At 46.7% G+C, this 20,238-nt stretch overlaps 1 protein-coding gene and 1 non-coding gene across 5 annotated transcripts in view; one reads left to right on the top strand and one right to left on the bottom strand.

Moving 5' to 3' along the window:
• The window catches only part of SGSM1 (small G protein signaling modulator 1), a 120,967-nt gene that overhangs the window by 22,119 nt on the left and 78,610 nt on the right, over window positions 1-20,238 (bottom strand). For 3 of the 4 annotated variants that reach the window (XM_055375346.2, XM_031005503.3, XM_031005502.3), the window contains 6 exons: window positions 19,762-19,907; window positions 17,212-17,340; window positions 10,362-10,544; window positions 8,681-8,749; window positions 5,415-6,002; window positions 2,081-2,205 (listed from right to left, as the gene is read on the bottom strand). In XM_055375346.2, coding sequence (XP_055231321.1) covers window positions 2,081-2,205; window positions 5,415-6,002; window positions 8,681-8,749; window positions 10,362-10,544; window positions 17,212-17,340; window positions 19,762-19,907 — 1,240 coding nt within the window. The remainder of the gene's footprint in view (window positions 1-2,080; window positions 2,206-5,414; window positions 6,003-8,680; window positions 8,750-10,361; window positions 10,545-17,211; window positions 17,341-19,761; window positions 19,908-20,238) is intronic. The other variant, XM_063704768.1, reaches the window with a different exon arrangement.
• On the top strand, window positions 2,822-2,889 carry LOC115932005 (small nucleolar RNA SNORD56). The gene has a single exon (XR_004068394.1). It is a non-coding gene; the product is annotated as a small nucleolar RNA SNORD56 (small nucleolar RNA).

The raw sequence follows: 20,238 nt of genomic DNA, 5'->3' as shown, positions 1-20,238 counted from the left end.
GCCTCTATGTTAAATGGTTTCTTTAGTTTTCTTTTTCTTTTTCCTTTTTTTTTTTTTTTTTGTTGAGACAGAGTTTTGCTCTTGTTGCCCACGCTGGAGTGCAATGGTGCAATCTTGGCTCACTGCAACCTCCACTTCCCCGGTTCAAGCAATTCCCCTGCCTCAGCCTCCTGAGTAGCTGGGATTACAGGTGTGTGCCACCACACCTGGCTAATTTTTGTATTTTTAGTAGAGACAGGGTTTCGCCATGTTGGCCAGGCTGGTCTCGAACTCCTGACCTCAGGTGATCTGGCCACCTCGACCTCCCATGAGCCGCCGTGCCCAGCCTATGATTTCTTTAGTTTTCTTAACGTTGTCAAAATCCATCTCAAAAGGTCACCACCACTGTGAAGTCTTCCATGATTTCTCCCTATGCCTTAACCAGGGAGAAGTCAGTTTATTTTTACTTCTTCCCAGCATTTTTTTCATTTTAATGTAACACTTATGAGACTATATCATAGTTTAAAACATTTAAAAAATATGTACATTCAGGCTGGGTGCGATGGCTCATGACTGTAATCCTAGCACTTGGGAGGCCGAGGCAGGTGGATTGCCTAAGCTCAGGAGTTCAAGACCAGCCTGGGCAACATGGTGAAACCCCATCTCTACTACAATACAAAAAATCAGCCGGGCCTGGCAGCGTGCGCCTATAGTCCCAGCTACTCGGGAGGCTGAGGTAGGAGAATTGCTTGAACCCAGGAGGCGGAGGTTGCAGTGAGCCGAGATCGCACCACTGTACTCCAGCCTGGGCAACAGAGCGAGACTCCATCTCCATTAAAAAAAAAAAAAAGTACATTCATATTATGTTATACAATATACAATCAATTAGATATTACTAAATTGTTAGTAGTCATTAATTCTGGGTGAGTGGCACTGCCGGGCAGAGATGAAGGGAGAAGTTTCTCTTTCTATCTTATGAACTTCTAATTTCTTTGATTTAGATTTTTGTTTTGTTTTGAGACAGGGTCTCATTCTGTTGCCCAGGCTGGAGTGCAGTTGTGTGATCACAGTTCATTGTTGCCTCAACCTCCCAGGTTCAAGCCATCCTGCTGCCTCAGCCTCCCAAAGTAGCTATGACTATAGGCGTATACAATCATGCCTGGCTAATTTATTAAAACTTTTGTAGAGATGGGGTCTTGTTATGTTGGCCAGACTGGGTCTCAAACTCTTGGCCTCAAGCGATCCTCCTGCCTTGGCCTCCCAAAGTGCTGGGATTAGAGTTGTCAGTGATTTAGATTTTTAACAAGCATGAGTTACTTTCATATTTTAAGAAATATCAATAATAATTTTTATTATTTTTATTACTTTTTAAGAGATGGGGTCTTACTCTGTCACCCAGGCTGGAGTACAATGGTGTAATCATAGCTCACTGCAACCCTCTAACCTCTAGGCTCAAGCTATCCTCCTGCCTCCACCTCCCAAGTATGCAGGACTACAAGTGCATGCCACTATGTCCAGCTAAATGTTGAGTTAAAAAAAATTATTTTGTAGTGATAGGGTCTCACTATGTTGCCAGGCCAGTCTCTACTGTTTTGAAGTCTGTGAAGAACTCAAGTGGCCTCAAGTGATCCTCCCACGTCAGCTTCCCAAAGGGCTGGGATTAGAGGAATAATATCTTTTTAGTGAACAGTAATAACCAGTCTTAGATCTTGGCTTAAAGAAAAACAGAAAAAGGACAGATTCCACAGCCAGAGACATGGCTATGAGTTCCCGCTCAGCCACTGCCTGATGCCCACTCAGCAATGAGGCTCTTCCTGGAGTCTCCATATCATCACCTATAAAAGGGGTTAATACCTCGTTGGGTTGAGGAATAAGTGAGCGATGATAGTACAGGCCTCAGGACAGTGGCTGGTATACAGTAAGTGCTTAATAAATGTTCTATATTATTGTTGTTAAATTGTCACTGTGGGCTAAGTAAGATTCCAGGTGAGTATGATGCCAGCTTCAGAAGCTGAAATAACTTCTAGGCGGGCCCCCTACATCCCCCATCCCACCCACCCGCCATCCCCATCCCCTAGATCCTCTTGCTGTCCCCAGCCACCTGCACATGATGTTACGCAGCTTCTCCAAGTTGGCGGGCGTGAAGTACCAGTAGTTGCGGTCGCACCTCTGCACATCCTTCTCGATGCGGTGCAGGTTCACCGTGTACAGATCCAGCAGCTCTGGCTATAGGCCATCGGGGCAGGGGGTAGGGGGAAGAAATGAAAAATTACATCTAAGTCCCCACTGGAAAGCAGCAATCCTATCTCCTCTTCCTAACCCTCTCCTGTTGTCACTGAAAATACATCTCCCACCTGGACCAGCCAGGTGTTTGATTTTGTTTGTTTGTTTTCTGGGAGGGTGTCTTTAATTTGCAGGATGAAAATTCTCCCTCAGAGTTACAACTATAGCTGGAAGTGAACCTCTCTCTGCTGAAAACTGGACAAGGAGAATGAAGAACTGCACAGAGGTCAAATTCTGGTAACGTACTGGCCTCGCTGCTTGAACAATTACCTTAATTTCAAAATGGCTCAATGATATGGCAAGAAAATAAGAAATATTTAAGGACCAAAAACTAACCCAGAAAGGTGAGAAAACACCAAAGCTGTCCTTTGCCTTAAGGAAAGCTGCCAAAGTGGGAAAATTTAAGCTTAGATTTAATTGTTTTTTGCTCCCCTACTCAAGTTGAAGATCTAATAAGAGACCTTCCTACAGGAAGGTAGGGCCCTAAAGAGTCACACCCTCAGAAAGGGAAAACTAGAAAAACCCACTAATATCTCGGGATCTCAAAACAATTGCTTGTCCACAGTGACAGCGATATTTTTCACCCACAGTTCACCTCATGAATGTTGTCACTTTGGGTCTGAGTGAAACAGTTACAATACCTGACTGATTATACCTTGAACATAGTTATTAAATTAAATGTAAATGTTATCTCCCTGCATAATTAAGAGCCACAAATCAGGTTTGTAACTCACGCGGTTTATAACCCAAACTCCCATTACCTGGGTGGTCTGAAAGATCAGAGAATGTAATTGTCATCTCATATTTGTTATTTCCCTGGCACTAGAAAGAAGCAGAAGAAAACCCCTCTCTTGAGGAATCTACCTTCCACCTGGGTCTTAAATAGTACAGCAGATAATATCCCAAGAAATATGAGCTCATGTTCAAAAATCATGAAACACTCAGAGAAAGAAGGTGCCAGGAGTGATGGTTGGCATAAATACAAGAAAACAGAATCAGAGCCATCAGGGCCTCAGTTGTTAGAAGTATCAGAAACAGATCATAAAATAAGTATGTTTATTGTATTTAAAGAAATAAGGCAGGGCGCCGTGGCTCATGCCTGTAATCCCAGCACTTTGGGAGGCCGAGGCGGGTGGATCACGAGGTCGAGAGTTTGAGACCAGCCTGACCAACATGGAGAAAACCCATCTCTACTAAAAATACAAAATCAGCTGGGCATGGGTGCGTGCTTGTAATCCCAGCTACTCGGGAGGCTGAGGCAGGAGAATCGCTTGAACCCGGGAAGCGGAGGTTGCGGTGAGTCGAGATGACGCCATTGCACTCCAGCCTGGGCAACAAGAGCGAAACTCTGTCTCAAAAATAAAGAAAGAAAGAAAGAAAGAAGAGGTTAACAATAAGAACAAAAGCTGGGGTGCACGGGTTCATGCCTGTCATTCCAACACTCTGGGAGGTCACAGCGGGTAGATCACTTGAGGCCAGTTCAAGACCAGCCTGAGCAACATGGCAAAACCCCATCTCTATAAAAAATACAAAAAATTAGCCAGGCATGGTGGTATAGCCCTGTAGTCCCAGCTACTCGTGGGGCTGAGGTGGGAGGAAGGATTGCTTGAGCCCAGGAGGTGAAGGCTGCAGTGACTGCGCCACTGCCCTCCAAACCACGCACAGAAGGAGACTATTTCAAAAAAAAAAAAAAAAAAAAGAGCAAGAGACTATAAAATAATCAAGTAAGTCATTTTATAGCATATTTGAAGAAAGGCCAAATAAAATGTTAAAAAATATATTAAACACTAGAGATAGGTGACAGAAAATAAAACATTCTGGAAGAGAGAATTACTGAATTGAAAGGAGATCTGAAGAAACAATCCAGAATTCAGCACAGAAGGACAAAGAAATGATAAAAAAGAGAAGCAAGCTAGGCGCGGTGGCTCACGCCTGTAATCCCAGCACTTTGGGAGACCAAGGCGGGCAGATCACGAGGTCAGCAGATCGAGACCATCCTGGCCAACCCGGTGAAACCCTATCTCTACTAAAAACACAAAAAATTAGCCGGGCGTGGTGGCGGGCGCCTGTCGTCCTGCTACTTGGGAGGCTGAGGAAAGAGAATGGCATGAATTCGGGGTGCAGAGGTTGCAGTGAGCCGAGATTGCGCCACTGCGCTCCAGCCTAGGTGACAGAGTGAGACCCTGTCTCAATTAAAAAAAAAAAAAAAGAAAAGCAAAAAATGTGGAAGCCACTGAGGTATGTGCTTCATCTAAATAAGAGAGTAGACTAAGAAAGAGGAAAACATGAGTGACACAAAAGGAAGCTCAAGATCAGGACGAGGAAGATCGTGAATGATAATGACACATCAGGTGCAGTGGAGTGGAGGGCGTCAGTAGGCTTTTGGGGAGAAGTCCTTGGACACACAGAACAAATGAAAAACATGATATGTCTAAATGTTTGAAAAGAGATTTAGGAAAGTGGCAAAGACTTCTGGGGGTGAACTGACTTTAAATATGCAGCAAACTAAGAAAAAACAGGAAAATGAAAACACATCTAGGAAAAACAAATTTTTTTTACAGGAAAGACAAAAATTAGGACAGTTTACTACATGGCTTACATATTACTCTTAAAATAATGCAAGCAGTGACATTTACAGTAGATGCATAAAATATTATAACACTGTACACGGTTTTTTTTTTTTTGAGACGGAGTCTTGCTCTGTTGTCCAGGCTGGAATGCAGTGGTGCGATCTCGGCTCACTGCAAGCTCTGCCTCCCGGGTTCACGCCATTCTCTTGCCTCAGCCTCCCAAGTAGCTGGTACTACAGGTGCCTGCCACCACACCCGGCTAATTTTTTGTACTTTTAGTAGAGACAGGGTTTCACCATGTTAGCCAGGATGGTCTCGATCTTCTGACTTCGTGATCCACCTGCCTCGGCCTCCCAAAGTGCTGGGATTACAGGTGTGAGCCACAGTGCCCAGCCCCCCTTTTTAAATGCTACGTTATCTTCTCTCCCAAATGGGTTTCTACAGTGAATCCTCCATGACGGAAAAAAATGCAACGAACCAGAGGTCTGACTCCGGGGTCATTCTGGATAACAGGCTTGTAGTACATCCCACCCTCCTGCAGCTGGAAAGAAGGAAACGGAACGGAGGGTCCTGGTGACTTACAGAGTAGGTGACGCCGCTGGAAGACACAGGGGACACCTCGTTGGCAGAAGTAGTCACAGCCAGAGAAGCCAGGGCAGGGAAGAGACTTTCCATCTCAGGCTCCTCCGAGAGGTTGTCCTCACTGTCCGCCTGGCCATGTTTCTCTGTCTCGCTGCTCCTCCAGCCCTCCATCACAACATCGTCCTTTTCAGGCAGGGCCACGTCCAGGCTGCCCGTGATGGACATGAACTCGTCCATGCTCTCGTTGGCCAGGAGGTCGCTCTCCAGGCTGTCCTGCACGGCCAGCTCCTCCCGGGGAGCCTCATCCTGAGATGTGGTGGCCTCGCTGCTCTGCCTGTCATCCACGCTGCCATCCCTAGGTCGCAGCACCGGGGGGGTGTTCCGCTGGGCGTCCAAGACACTGTCTTCTGTGCTCAGACTGGGCTCTGAGTGCTCTGAGAGGCCCGAGGAGAAGTTATGGGAGGAAGGATGACCCGAGTCTGGGGAACAAGTGCCGTTCACTAGGTTCCCATTGGGGATCTTGGGCTGTTTCTCCTCCAATCTGCCTTCAGCCTCCGCCTGCTCCACCTCATCCACAGACTCAAACACCTGAGGACAAGGTGCACAAAAACAGATGGACCGGCATGTCGACTGCAGCATTACTTACATCAGCGACCTAAACGTCCAACAACAGGTGATCGGCTTAAATATGGATCACGCATGCAGTGGAATACCATACAGTCAGTGAAAAGAACGAGGCAAAACAAGGTGTAATATACGCTCCCATTTGTGACAAATAAGAAAGTGATCTAGGCTGGGCATGGTGGCTCACGCCTGTAATCCCAGAACTTTGGGAGGCCAAGGCAGGTGGACTGCTTGAACCCAAGAGTTCGACACCAGCCTGGGCAACAGGGTGAAACCTGGTCTCTGCAAAAAATACAAAAAACTAGCCTGGTATGGCGGCACACACATGTGGTCTCAGCTACTTTGGGGGCTGAGGTGGGAGAATCACCCGAGCCTGGGGAGTCAAGGCTTCAGTGAGCTGTGACCATCATGCCACTGCACTCCAGCCTGGGTGATGGGAGTGAGACTCTGTCTCAAACAGCAATAAAAAAGCGATCTATGTGCTTGTGTATGCATAAAATAATCCACAAAGAGACAAAAAAGTACTGCAGTTGACTCTGGTCTTGTTTTCTGAGATGGAGTTTCTCTCTTGTTGCCCAGGCTGGAGTGCGGTGGCACAATCTTGGCTCACTGCAACCTCCACCTCCCGGGATCAAGTGATTCTCCTGCTTCAGCCTCCCGAGTAGCTGGGATTACAGGCACTCGCCATCACGCCTGGCTGATTTTTGCATTTTTAGTAGAGATGGGGTTTCACCATGTTGGCCAGGCTGGTCTCGAACTCCTGACCTCAGATGATCTGCCCACCTCGGCCTCCCAGAGTGCTGTGATTACAGGCGTGAGCCACCGCGCCCCGCCTGCAGTTGACTCTGAGAAGGGGGTACTAGGGAATCAAAATAAGGGGAGACAATAACTTTTCATCATATAGACTTTTACCATGTGTACATAATTTTATTTTTATGTATGTATGTATTTATTTAAGATAGAGTCTCGCTCTGTTGCCCAGGCTGGAGTGAAGTGGCACGATCTTGGCTCACCGCAACCTCTGCCTCCCGGGTTCAAGCAATTCTCCTGCCTCAGCCTCCCAAGTAGCTTGGATTACAGGCATGTGCCACCATGCCCAGCTAGTTTTTGTATTTTTAGTAGAGTCAGGGTTTCACCATGCTGGCCAGGCTGGTCTCGAACTGCTGATCTCAGGTCATTCACCTGCCTCGGCCTCCCAAAGTGCTGGGATTACAGGCATGAGCCACCATGCCCAGCCTCATGTATACATAATTTTTCTCATTCAAAAAATTAGTTAACACACGGAAAAGGCAAAAAAAACAAAAAACAAAAAACAAAAAATAAAAAAACCCTGTTACTTTTACACCCATGTGGTTGACTATTATGAATCAATTTTTAAAGTTAGATATACATGAAATACTATGAAAAAAATCTCCAGAATACATTTTAGAGATTTTTTTGTGATTCTTTGTGTTCTTGGATCATATCAAGGGTACACAGTTAAAGATCATGTTCCAAAGTCACCTGAAATATTTCTTCCCTGTGTGGTTATGTCACCAACTTGATTTATGGTTAGTTTCATGTGTTTCTGTGTTTTCAAAAACTTCTTTTTGATTCAATTGATTTTAATTATGTAAAAAGTTTACTTAGCTTCAGAGTCAAAACCAGAGTTTTTTTTTTTTTACTCCAAAATCAAAATTAGGAGGCAAGGCATATTCAAGGAAATGTAGCTTCTGTCTCTGCCCCCTCCTCTCTCGGTAATCATTCTGATTCGTTTCTGGTTTCTCCTCATACCATTCTCAAAAATGGAGGCAAATATATACAGATATTAATATTGCCTCTTCTTACACAAAAGGTGACAACACACTATGCATGTTTTTGCACTTGGCTTTGTGTGTGCGTGTGTGTGAGACAGGGTTTCACTCTGTCACCCAGGCTGGAGTGCAGTGGCGTGATCATGGCTCACTGCAGCCTCAACCTCCTGGGCCCTGGTGATTCTCCCACCTTAGCCTCCGGAGTAGCTGGGACTACAGGCACGCACCACCATGCCCAACTGATTTTTTTTCGTATTTTTTGTAGAGACAGGGTTTTGCCATGTTGCCCAGACTGGGTTTAAGCTCCTGGGCTTAAGCTATCTGCCTACCTTGGCCTCCCAAAGTGCTGGGATTACAAGTGTGAACTACCATGCCCAGCCAGCTTTTTTCTTTAAAAACGGAGTGAGATTGAGTTATCTCTTTTAACCGATTGAAATGGAAAGTTGTTGAACAACATATATGATGGCATTTATGTACACATTTAAAAAACAACTACCAAACATTGCTATAGATTATATATTTCTGTGTATGTATATGCATACAGAAGGTTTTGAAAGAAACACAGCAAACTGATGATAGTGGTGTTATTTCAAGGGAGGGCAGGCAGAGATTAAGGACGATCAAAGCAGACTTTGACTTTCTCTACAATGTTTTAGTTTTTTGCAGGGGTGATAGATCCATATATTTCTTGCATTACTAAAAAAAAAAAAAACAATGTTTAATGCTAATATAAAAAGCTAAAACAAATAAAGCAAAAAGTGACCTACAGATGACGGACACCCAACCCCCATGACCCCAGGCGGAAGGGAGAGGAGTGGGTGGGAGGGGGCGAGGCCTCCACAAGGTCACCTGTGTGCTGCTGCTGGAGTCGCTGTGCAGGCGGATGTTCTGGCGGCCCGAACTGCAGCTCTGGGAGGACTGAGAGAAGAAAGAGCAGGAGGGAGGGAGGGTGAGGCTGCACCCTGGCCCAGAGCAGGAAGGACTGCTGGGCTGGGAGCCAGGAAGTCTAGTTTCATCTCTATTCCTAACTTGCACAAGTACTCTCTCAGAGCATCAGTTTCCTAGCTGTAAAATGAAAGGGGGGCACCACTCCCTGCTTCCTGGAGCCTCTTCAGAGACCACTTTGACCTCTGGGTTCCCACCTCTCACCTCTGCAACTAGAGCACCCCACCTTTAACTGCTCTGTAATTGAGACTTGTGGCCAATATTTCAGTTCAACTCACAGAGTAACTGGTTCTATTAATGGCTCCACTTTTTTTTTTTTCCATGATCCCTGTATACATGCTTCTGCCCTATAACCTCATAGTCCTTGCCTACTCTGACACTAGGCTTGGCCATGTGGCTTGCTTTTGTCAATGGGATGTTAACAAACTTGACTCAGCAGAGGCTTAGAACGCCCTTGTGCATTTCCGCTTTCTCTCTGTGGCATCTGCTTTCACCGTGAGAGCACGTCCAGGTTAACTTGCTGGGCAGTGAGGCACGTGGAGCACAGCTGAGTCACCCCAGACAAATACGAGAGCCCAACCAAGATAAACAAATGTTTTAGTTGACCAGTTACGGACAGCTGGTGCCAGAATAAGCCTCGCCTAGCCCAGTTAAGAACAGAACTTCCCAGCTGACCCAGAGTTGTGAGCAAAAATAAACGCTGACTGTTGGAAGTCATTGATTTTTGGTGGTTGTTTGTTACACACTGTTATTGTGGCAATTGATGACTGATATCATCACTGCTGAAGAAAATTAACTTTTTTTTGAGAGGGAGTTTCGCTCTTGTTGCCCAGGCTGGAGTGCAGTGATGCAATCTCGGCTCGCTGCAACTTTCGCCTCCCGGGTTTAACTGATTCTCCTGCCTCGGCCTCCCAAGTAGCTGGGATTACAGGCGCTCGGCTAATTTTTGTATTTTTAGCAGAGATGGGGTTTCACCATGTTGGCCAAGGCTGGTCTTGAACTCAAGACCTCAGGTGATCCACCCGTCTTGGCCTCCCAAAGTACTGGGATTACAGGCGTGAGCCACCACCCTCAGTCAAGGGTGGTGAGATCCTACTTTTTACTGAGATCCTACTTTGGGCTATTAAACTGGAAGTTCTGGGAGGACAGACCAGTCTGTCTGGGTCACTGGAACATTCCTGATATCCCAGGATATTCCTGATAGTACCTGCACATAGTAAATACTCAATAAGCATTTGTTGAATCAATGAAAGTCAGGCAGTGTGCCAGGCACTTTATATACATTGTCTTGTTTGAACTGTACACAAACCTCCTCTACACCTGATTATTCCCATTTTACAGATGCAGAAAACTGAGGCCCAGAAGAAAAGGTACTGGTAGGGAACCCCAGAACTACTAAATGGTGGGACTAGAGTTTGAATTCAGGTCTGATTCCAAAGTCACCCCACACTCTTAAAGAAAAAGCCAGGGCTGAGACTGTCACCAGGCCCCAGACACCCAGTCTTCACCACTCTTAGAACAGCCCAATGAAGCGGACCCTGACCTTCCCCAGCCCCCGCGCTCCCCGAGGCCAGCCGCCCATCACCTCGTTGCTGATGGTTGAGTCCCTGTGCAACATCCGGTGCAGGTGGCTGTCCAAGCTGGCCCCGGATGAGCATTTGGCCAGGGCGGCTGCATGGGACTCCCGCTCCCTCTGCCGCACGATCGCCTCGCAGCCCAGCCACTCAGCCATGGTCTGTGCGTAGCAGGCATGAATCTGCTCATCCACCTGCCAGGGCAGATGCAATGTCACCCGAGGTGTCAACAAAGGGGCGCCTGGGGAGGGCCAGACCAACGTGAAAGAGAGTGGCTCTGATCCATCCAACATTCATGCAGTTAACATCCAGCAGATATTAACTGAGCACCTACTATGCTATGCCTAGCATTGGTTAGGCTCTGAAGACACAAAGGGAGCAAGGCTACTTCTTCCTTTATTTCCCTCCTTCCTTTATTCATTCATGCATACATATATAAATTTCAACTATTCATTGAGTCCTTACTATGTGCTAGATAGTACATAGGCCCTGGGGATACAAAAGTGAGAAGACTGTTTCTATTTTTCTTTCCCTCCCCGCCCCCCTTCCTTCCTTTCTTTCTTGACAGAGTATTGCTCTGTCACCAGGCTGGAGCGCTGTAGCACAATCTTGACTCACTGCAGCCTCCCGGGTTCAAGCGATTCTCCTGCCTCAGCCTCCTGAGTAGCTGGGACTACAGGCGTGCGCCACCACGCCCAGCTAATTTTTGTATTTTTTTTTTTTTTTTTAGTAGAGACGGGGGTTTCACCTTGTTGGCCAGGATGGTCTTGATCTCTTGACCTCGTGATCCGCCCGCCTCAGCCTCCCAAAGTGCTGGGATTACAGGTGTGAGCCACTGCGCCCGGCCAAAAGTGAGAAGACTGTTTCTTTCTTTTTTACTACCTTCCCTCTCTCTTTCCTCATTCATTCATCCATTCATTCACTCACTCAATTTGATAAGTACCTATTACATACCAGGCACCAAACTAGCCATATGGAATACAAGATGAGCAAGATGCTGACCTTCCCCCACCCATCCACTCAATCAACGCATGACCTGAGGGCCTCCCATGTACCCCACATGGGCTACAAGTGCTGATGATACAATACAAATAAAACCAACCCGCTTCCTTTCCTTACAGCAATGGCCTTACAGAAGGGCCACATATTTCCAGCTTTTTCCTTGTGGGATTCAGCAAAGAGGTGGGGAGCTTCCATTGTCCCTGAGTAACACAGCCCAGGTAACAGGCTCTGCGTCTGCCAGACCTCTGGGCACCACGGGGACGGATTGGCTGATCTAGGTAAGGAGAGCCAGGATGGGAAAAGAGAGGGTGGGGAGCTCGACCCTCTCCTATGGCTACTCAGGACTTCGGGAGGGGGACCGAGGGTCCATCCTGCCCAGGGGCCTCGCCTGAGCCACTCCCTCCTGCCCACCTCCCTGAGACTCCTCCAAGCCCTGCCCACCTCCCAATTCCCACTGCCATCCTAGGCCAGGGTTACACCACTTTCAACTAGATGCATGGCCCCAGCAGCCTCCATCCAGGTCTCTGTTGCAGCCTGACCACCCCGCCCCCCCGATCCATGCACCACTTAGCAGTCGTGATCCTTGTTTCCTCTCCAGCCTCCCCTCTCACTGCTGCCTCCACCGTCCTACTCCTTCATGTCTCAGCAACTCACACCCACCATGCCCTTCCTGCCTCTCCCTAAACCCATGCGGACACACACACCACACCATGCTGGTCTCCCCTCCAGACCTCTGCCTGTGCTGTCTTCTCTTCCCTTCTTCACCCTCTTGGCCTGAAAAGTAATTCCTTCTGAGAATTTAGGAACAACCAGCTCCTCCAGGAGTCTTCTCTGACTGCCTTCACCCCTGCCCGTCTTAGGTGCTTCCCATATGCTCCTGCAGCCCTCAGGGTTGCCTCAGTCCCACCAGTGACCACCACAACCCCCATGAAACTGGGAAGGACCTCACCTAATGTGCTTCTGCATCCCCAGCTCTGAACACGGGGCTCTGTACATCAGAGTTGTCAGTTACTGACTCCCCAGGAAGCCACCAGGCATGGGTGAAGTGTGGAGGGGCCTCACACTAGTACTGAGATGAACTTCAGACATTTCACTAGCATGGGTCCTTATAATACAGAACTACAGAAACTTTCTGCTTTCTCCTCTCCTTCAACTTTTCTGATTACCCCAGGGAGAAAGGGCCAGTCTGGTGCTCCTATGCTTCCCACACTTCTCGATACTTTGTAATCTCCCCTCCATCCTTTATATTTTTTTAGACAGGGTCTTACTTTGTCACCCAGGCTGAAATGCAGTGGCACAATCATAGCTCGCTGCAGCCTCCAACTCTTGGGCTCAAGCAATCCTCCCATCTCAGCCTCCTGAGTAGCTAGGACTATAAGCACACGCTACCATGCCCAGCTAGTTTTTAAATTTTTTGTAGAGATGGGAGTCACGCTATGTTGCTCAGGCTGGTCTTGAACTCCTGGCCTCAAGCAATCCTCTTGCCTTGGCCTCCCAAACATAATCTCCCTTTTTAACAAAGAGACGGCAGGCCTTAGGCAGGCTATAACATCTAGTTAGAACAGAATTACACCATTTAATCTCACTCTATTTTTATAGTTTCCTTCTATTCACGACAAGTTACACTGGCTTCTTGTTTATGGCAGGGATAGAAAATATCTTTTAAAATAAGTTGTATAAATCTTAAGCAAGTCAATTTAAATCAAATGTTAAATAAATAATAGTACAAGTGATACGCGAACATAGAGTGTAAAATACCACCAGATTTTAGGCTGGGGGTAGTTGGCTCACGCCTGTAATCCCAGGACTTTGGAAGTCCGAGGCGGGCAGATCACAAAGTCAGGAGTTCAAGACCAGCCTGGCCAACCTAGTGAAACCCCGCCTCTACTAAAAATACAAAAAAAATTAGCCAGACGTGGTGGCAGGTGCCTGTAGTCCCAGCTACTTGGGAGGCTGAGGCAGGAGAATCGCTTGAACCCAGGAGGCGGAGGTTGCAGTGAGCTGAGATCGCACCACTGCACTCCAGCCTGGGCAACAGAGTGAGACTCCATCTCAAAATAATAATAATAATAAAAAAACATATACAAGCAGATGCAAAATCTGGTGAAATCCTAGTAAGGCCTGTAGTCTAGCTAGTTGTATTGTGTCAGTGTTAACACTCTGGTTTTGACAGTGTACTTTAGTTACATAAACTGTTACCACTGGGTAAAGCTGGGTGATGGGTACCTGGGACCTCTTACTTTTGCAGCTTCTTGTGAACTTATAATTACAAATGCTTCTCGACTTACGATGGAGTTATGTCCCAATAAATGCATCATAAGTTGAAAATATCTTAAGTCAAAAGTCCATTTAAGGCTGGGCACGGTGGCTCATGCCTGTAATCCCAGCACTTTGGGAGGCCAAGGCGGGCGGATCACGAGGTCAGGAGATCGAGACCATCCTATCTAACATGGTAAAACCCTGTCTCTGCTAAAAATACAAAAAATTAGCCAGACGTGGTGGCAGGCGCCTGCAGTCCCAGCTACTTGGGAGGCTGAGGCAGGAGAATGGCGTGAACCCGGCAGGCAGAGCTTGCAGTGAGCCGAGATCGCGCCACTGCACTCCAGCCTGGGCGACAGAGCAAGACTCCGTCTCAAAAAAAAAAAAAATCCATTTAAGTCCAGACCCGGTGGCTCACGCCTATAATCCCAGCACTTTGGGAGGCCGAAGTGGGTGGATCACTTGAGGTCAGGAGTTCAAGACCAGCCCGGCCAACATGGTGAAACCTCGTCTCTACTAAAAATACAAAAAATTAGCCGGGCATGGTGGCGGGCACCTGTAGTCCCAGCTATTTGGGAGGCTGAGGCAGGAGAACGGCGTGAACCCGGCAGGCAGAGCTTGCAGTGAGCCGAGATTGCACCACTGCATTCCAGCCTAGGCGACACAGCAAGACTCTATCTCAAAAAAAAAAAAAATCCATTTAAGGCCAGGCCCGGTGGCTCACGCCTATAATCCAACATGATGAAACCTTGTCTCTACTAAAAATACGAAAATTAGCCAGATGTGGTGGCACATGCCTATAATCCCAGCTACTTGGGAGGCCCAGGCAGGGTAATTGCTTAAGCCTGGGAGACGGAGGTTGCAGTGAGCCAAGATCACACCACTGCACTGCAGCCTGGGCGACAGAGTGAGACTCTGCCTCAAAAAAAAAAAAGAAATACATTTAATAACGTGATAAAGCCATCATGAAGTCAAAAAATTGTAAGACCAACCGTTGGAAGTTGGGGACCATTTATATTTCAAAATAAAAAGCTCAAAAATATGAATTGCATCTGTTTCTTTTTACTTTTAAAATGTGACTATGAGGGCTGGGCATGGTGGCTCACGCCTGTAATCCCAGCACTTTGGGAGGCCGAGGCAGGCGGATCACGAGGTCAGCAGTTTAGGACCAGCCTGGCCAACATGGTGAAACCCCGTCTCTACTAAAAATACAAAAAGTAGCTTGGCGTGGTGTCGGGTGCCTGTAGTCCCAGCTACTGGGGAAGCTGAGGCAGGAGAATCACTTGAACCCGGGAGGTGGAGGTTGTAGTAAGCTGAGATTGTACCACTGCACTGTAGCCTGGGCGACAGACCAAGACTCTGACAGACAGACACTCTGTCTCAAAAAAAAAAAAAAAAAAAGGTGACTATGAAAACATTTAAAATTACACGTGTTACAATAATCAAGACAGAGTGGTACTGGCAGAAGGACAGATTGATAGATCACCGGAACAGAAGAACCCAGAAACAGACCTACAAGTATGTTCCCAACTGTCTTTTTGTTGTTGTTTTGTTTTTTGGAGATGGAGTCTTGCTCTATTGCCCATGCTGGAGTGCAGTGGCGTGACTTCGGCTCACTGCAACCTCTACTTCCCAGGTTCAAGTGATTCTCCTGCCTCAGCCTCCTGAGCAGCTGGGACTACAGGCACCCGCCACCATGCCCAGATGATTTTTGTTTTTGTTTTTGTTTTGTATTTTTAGTAGAGACAGGATTTTGCTATGTTGGTCAGGCTGGTCTTGAACTCCTGACCTCAGGTGATCCACCCGCCTCGGCCTCCCAAAGTGCTGGGATTATAGACGTGAGCCACCGTGCCCAGCCCCAGCTGTTTTTTAACAGTGCAAGAGCAATTCAATGGGGGAAGGACATCTTTTCAACAAATGATGCTGGAGCAATTGAACACCAAAAAGCGAAAAATGAACTTTGACCTAAATGACACACTGTATATAAAAAAAAAAAACTCAAAAGATTTTATGTCAAATGTAAAATAGAAAATTTTTAGGATAAATCATAGGAGAAGATCTTCAGGACCTAGGGCTAGGCAAAATTTTCTTAGACTTGACACCAAAAGCACAATTCATAAAAGGAAAAATTGATAAACTGAGTTTCATTAAAAATTTAAAAATTTGTTTTGCAGAAAACCCTGCTTACAAGATGAAAAGTTATAGACTTGGAGGAAATATTTGCCAATCACATATCTGAATAAAGGACTGTTATCAGAGTATATAAAGGACTCTCCAACTCCACAGGAAAAACAAACAATACAATACAATTAGAAGGTGGACAAAAGACGTTAGCAGACATTTCACCAGAGAAGATACAGAATGGCAAATAAACACATGAAAAGACCTTCAACTTCATTAGCCGTTTAGGAAATGCAAATTAAAACAATGAAATATCAATTATCCATGTCAGGTGGCTGAAATAAAAAATAGTGACAAGACAAAACTCTGGTGAAGATGCAAATGTGGATCACTCATATTTTGCTGGTGGACACAGAAAATGGTACAGTCACTGCAGAAGTGGGGTAGTTTATCTTCTCCCCTTAGAGACACGGTCTCCCGATGTTGCCCAGGCTGCACCTGAACTCATGAGCTCAAGCGAACCTCTTGCTGGGACTCAAGGCATGTGCTACTGTGAAAGTTTGCCAGTTTCATATAAAACTGAACATGCGACTACTATATGACCCAGCAATTACATTCTTACTCATTTATCCCAGATAAATGACAAGTTATGCTCATACAAAAACTGTACACGAATGTTCATTACAGCTTGATTTGTAACAGCCAAAAAACCAGAAACAACTCAGCTGTCTAGCAACAGGTGCTACAGCCACATCATGGAATACTACTCAGCCATCAAAAGGAATCAACTCTTGATACTCTCAACAACTTGGATGAGGTTTTATGCTGAGTGAAAAAAAGTCAATCCCAAAACATTACACACTGTATCATTCCATTTATATAACATTCTTGAAATGACGAAATTATAGAAATGAAGAACATATGATTAGTGGTTGCCAGGAATTAGGGCCAGGGTGTGGGTATGGGGGAGGTGAGTCTGGCTATAAAAGGACAACGTGGGGGTCCTTATAGCATTAAAAATGTACTGTATGTTGGCCGTGGTGATGGACACAGATCTACACATGTGAGAAAACTGCAGAGAAAACACACACACACACCCAAATGAGTACAAGTAAAACTAGGAAAGTCTGATTAAGATGAGTATATTATACCATGTCAATCTCCCGGTTCCGATATTTTACTACCTTACAGTTTTGCAAGATATTACCATCAGAAAAAAATTCGGTAAAAGATGCACATAGTTCTCCACATTCATTTCTTACAACTGCATAATCTACACTTAGTCCAAAATTTAAAAACGTAAAAATTGCCTATGTGGCTTGCGTTGTGTTTCTATTGGACAGCGCCGCCTTCAGGTTCCCATCTTCCCCGTATCTCCCTCCCCTTCCTTGGTCCAGCGTGAAACCAGAGCTCCCCAGCCCCACAGTATCTGGCTCCTTTTGTTGCCAAAGACCCCAGTGCCCATGGCAGGTAACCGACCTCTTTCCTTTCTGTTTCCGTCATCCCGAACTGGTAGTGGCCCAGGAGGAAGGGCCACACGGCCTTGCGGATCTCAGGCTGGATGCCCCCGTAGTAGATGAGGCGCAGCAGCTCCTGCTCCTCATAACTCTGTGGTGTGTGGGGAGGAGCAAAGAGTTTGGTCAACAGAAAACCAGGGGGTGGTTTTAGTAGGGATGGGGTTTCACCATGTTGGCCAGATTGGTCTTGAACTCCTGACTTCCAGTGATCTGCCCACCTTGGCCTCCCAAAGTGCTGGGATTACAGGCGTGAGCCACTGCACCCAGCCACCCTGAGCTATCTTCTTCTCTTTTTTTTGAGACAGAGCGTTCTGTCACCCAGGCTGTAGTGCAGTGGTGTGATCTTGGCTCACTGCAACCTCCGCCTCCCAGTTTCAAGTGATTCTCCTGCCTCAGCCTCCCGAGTAGCTGGGATTACCAGTGCTTGCCACCACATCCAGCTAATTTTTGTATTTTTAGTAGAGACGGGGTTTCACCAAGTTGGCCAGGCTGGTCTCGAACTCCTGACCCCAGGGTGGTCTCGGACTCCTGATCTCAGGTGATCCGCCCTCCTTGGCCTCCCAAAGTGCTGGGATTACAGGTGTGAGCCACTGTGCCTGGCCACCCTGAGCTATCTTCTCACCAATATTCCTCAACTTCTGTGCACCTGTCCTTCTAGAATACTAATTGGCAACACCCTAACTGTATCATTATGATCTACTTCCATGATCTACTTGGAGGCATGATCTACTTCTATGATCTACTTCCGTGGTCCAGCAGTCCTGCTTCTTGGACCTAGCCCTCAGATATCCTGGCGTGAATAAGGAAAGTCACAGGTACTTGGATATCTGTCATGGCATCATATGAAAAACCCAAACTCAGGTAACTCTCCAACTAGGTGAACATGCGTCCCTACACGGGTGAGCATGCGTCCCTACATGGGTACGCAACACAGAGATGTAAAAGAGTGAGGGATACATCTATGGGGACCCACATAAAAAGGTGTTCAGCTGGGCGTGGTGGCTCACGCCTGTAATCCCAGCACTTTGGGAGACCGAGGTCAGGAGTTCCAGACCAGCCTGGCCAACATGGTGAAACCTCATCTCTAAAAATACAAAAATTAGCTGGGCGCAGTGGTGCCCAACTACTTGGGAGGCTGAAGCAGAAGAATCGCTTGAACCCGGGAAGTGGAGCTTGCAGTGAGCCGAGATTGTGCCACTGCACTCCAGCCTGGGCTACAGAGCTAGACTCCATCTCAAAAAAAAAAAAAAAAAAAAAAAAAAGGTGCTCGATGTGTATTGCTAATCGAAAAAAAAAATAAGTTGTACAACTATGTAGTATGAGTCCGTTTATGTAAAAAGAGAAAGGGCAGGCTATAATGAATTAATATTTTAATTAATTTTAAGCCCATTTTTGCCTTATGCTTGTTTGAAAATATTATCTTGCAATTATTAATCTTGACTTAGCTCTAGAAAAATTTCTTGGCTGGGCGCAGTGGCTCACGCCTGTAATCCCAGCACTTTGGGAGGCTGAGGCGGGCAGACCACCTGAGGTTGGGAGTTTGAGACCAGCCTGACCAACATGGAGAAACCCCGTCTCTACTTAAAATACAAAATTGGCCAGGCATGGTGGCGCATGCCTGTAATCCCAGCTACTTGGAGGCTGAGGCAGGAGAATTGCCTGAACCCAGGAGGCGGAGGTTGTGGTGAGCCTAGATCATGCCATTGCACTCCAGCCTGGGCAACAAGAGCAAAACTCCATCTCAAAAAAAAAAAAAATTATCTGAAGCAAATTAATCCAAAGTGAACAATTCTAGCTGCTACCTCATACACTAATATCTTTTGTACACACTAGGATGACTTTAACAGGTATGTAATGTATGGTGGGGTTGAGTTTGTCTGTTTTCTTTTTAAAATTTCATTTTCAGGCAAAGGTTTTGCAGTTACAATTAGTCAAGCTGTGGGGCCAGCAGGTCCTAACTGTACATGCGCTGTGGGAAGTGATGGTGTTGGAAGGCTGCCCTGAAGGGCCCTGGGGCCTCTTCCCCCTCACCTATTCACATTCCGATATTAAAAGCCTATTTCACTTTAGTCTTAGGTGTACTCAACCACAATGGCAAGCTAATTTTTCTATTTTTAGTAGAGATGGGGTTTCACCGTGTTTGCCAGGCTGGTCTTGAACTCCTGACCTCAAGTGATCCACCCTCCTCAGCCTCCCAAAGTGCTGGGATTACAGGCGTGAGCCACCGTGCCCATCCCAGCTGATGCTTAATAATAAATGCTACAGACTGATTTGTTCTTTACTCCTTCCAGGTGAGCATATGTTTTACCTCCCATTCAATCTCCACACTGATGGGCAGAAGTGAGCTGTAGGTCTTGGAACTCTCAAGGAGAAGGGGAACTCCAATTTGCATATGCAGAATCCAAGCACGTCAGCTCAAGTCCCCACAAGCAGGTGGGCTTATTTCTCAGATAATAAGATGACCCCCCTGCAGCCTCTGCATCACTGCAGACCAAGCCCGGCTAAGCCTTACTGTGCTGTCGTGAAGGTACTGCTCCCAGATCCTGGCTGTCAGTCCCTGTCCAGCATCGCAGGGCAAGTCTGGAGACACGATCATGTGATTGACCAGGGCTGATAGGTGGGTCCTCACTGTGGACAGGTGTCTGCAGTAGGCCAGCCCTGTTGAGGGAGGGAGGGAAAGTGTCATCATCCACCATCTGAAGCCCCTCACCTTGTCTCATGGGACTTCCCAAGTGCTGTCCCACCTCAAATTTTTTAAAATTTTTGAGACAGAGTCTTGCTCTGTTATTTATTATTATCATGGCTCACTGCAGCCTCAACCTCCCAGGCTGATGCGATCCTCTCACCACAGCCTCTCGCGTAGCTGGGACCAGAGGCACGCGCCAGCATGTCTGGCTAATTTTTTATTTTTTGTAGAGACGAGGTTTCACCATCTTGCCCAGGCTGGCCTCGAACTCCTGGACTCAAGTGATCCTCCTGCTTCAGCCTC

This window comes from Gorilla gorilla, chromosome 23 (genome assembly GCF_029281585.2).
Source record: "Gorilla gorilla gorilla isolate KB3781 chromosome 23, NHGRI_mGorGor1-v2.1_pri, whole genome shotgun sequence".
Classification (NCBI taxonomy): domain Eukaryota; kingdom Metazoa; phylum Chordata; class Mammalia; order Primates; family Hominidae; genus Gorilla; species Gorilla gorilla.
This window is presented reverse-complemented; position numbering and strand designations above follow the sequence as displayed.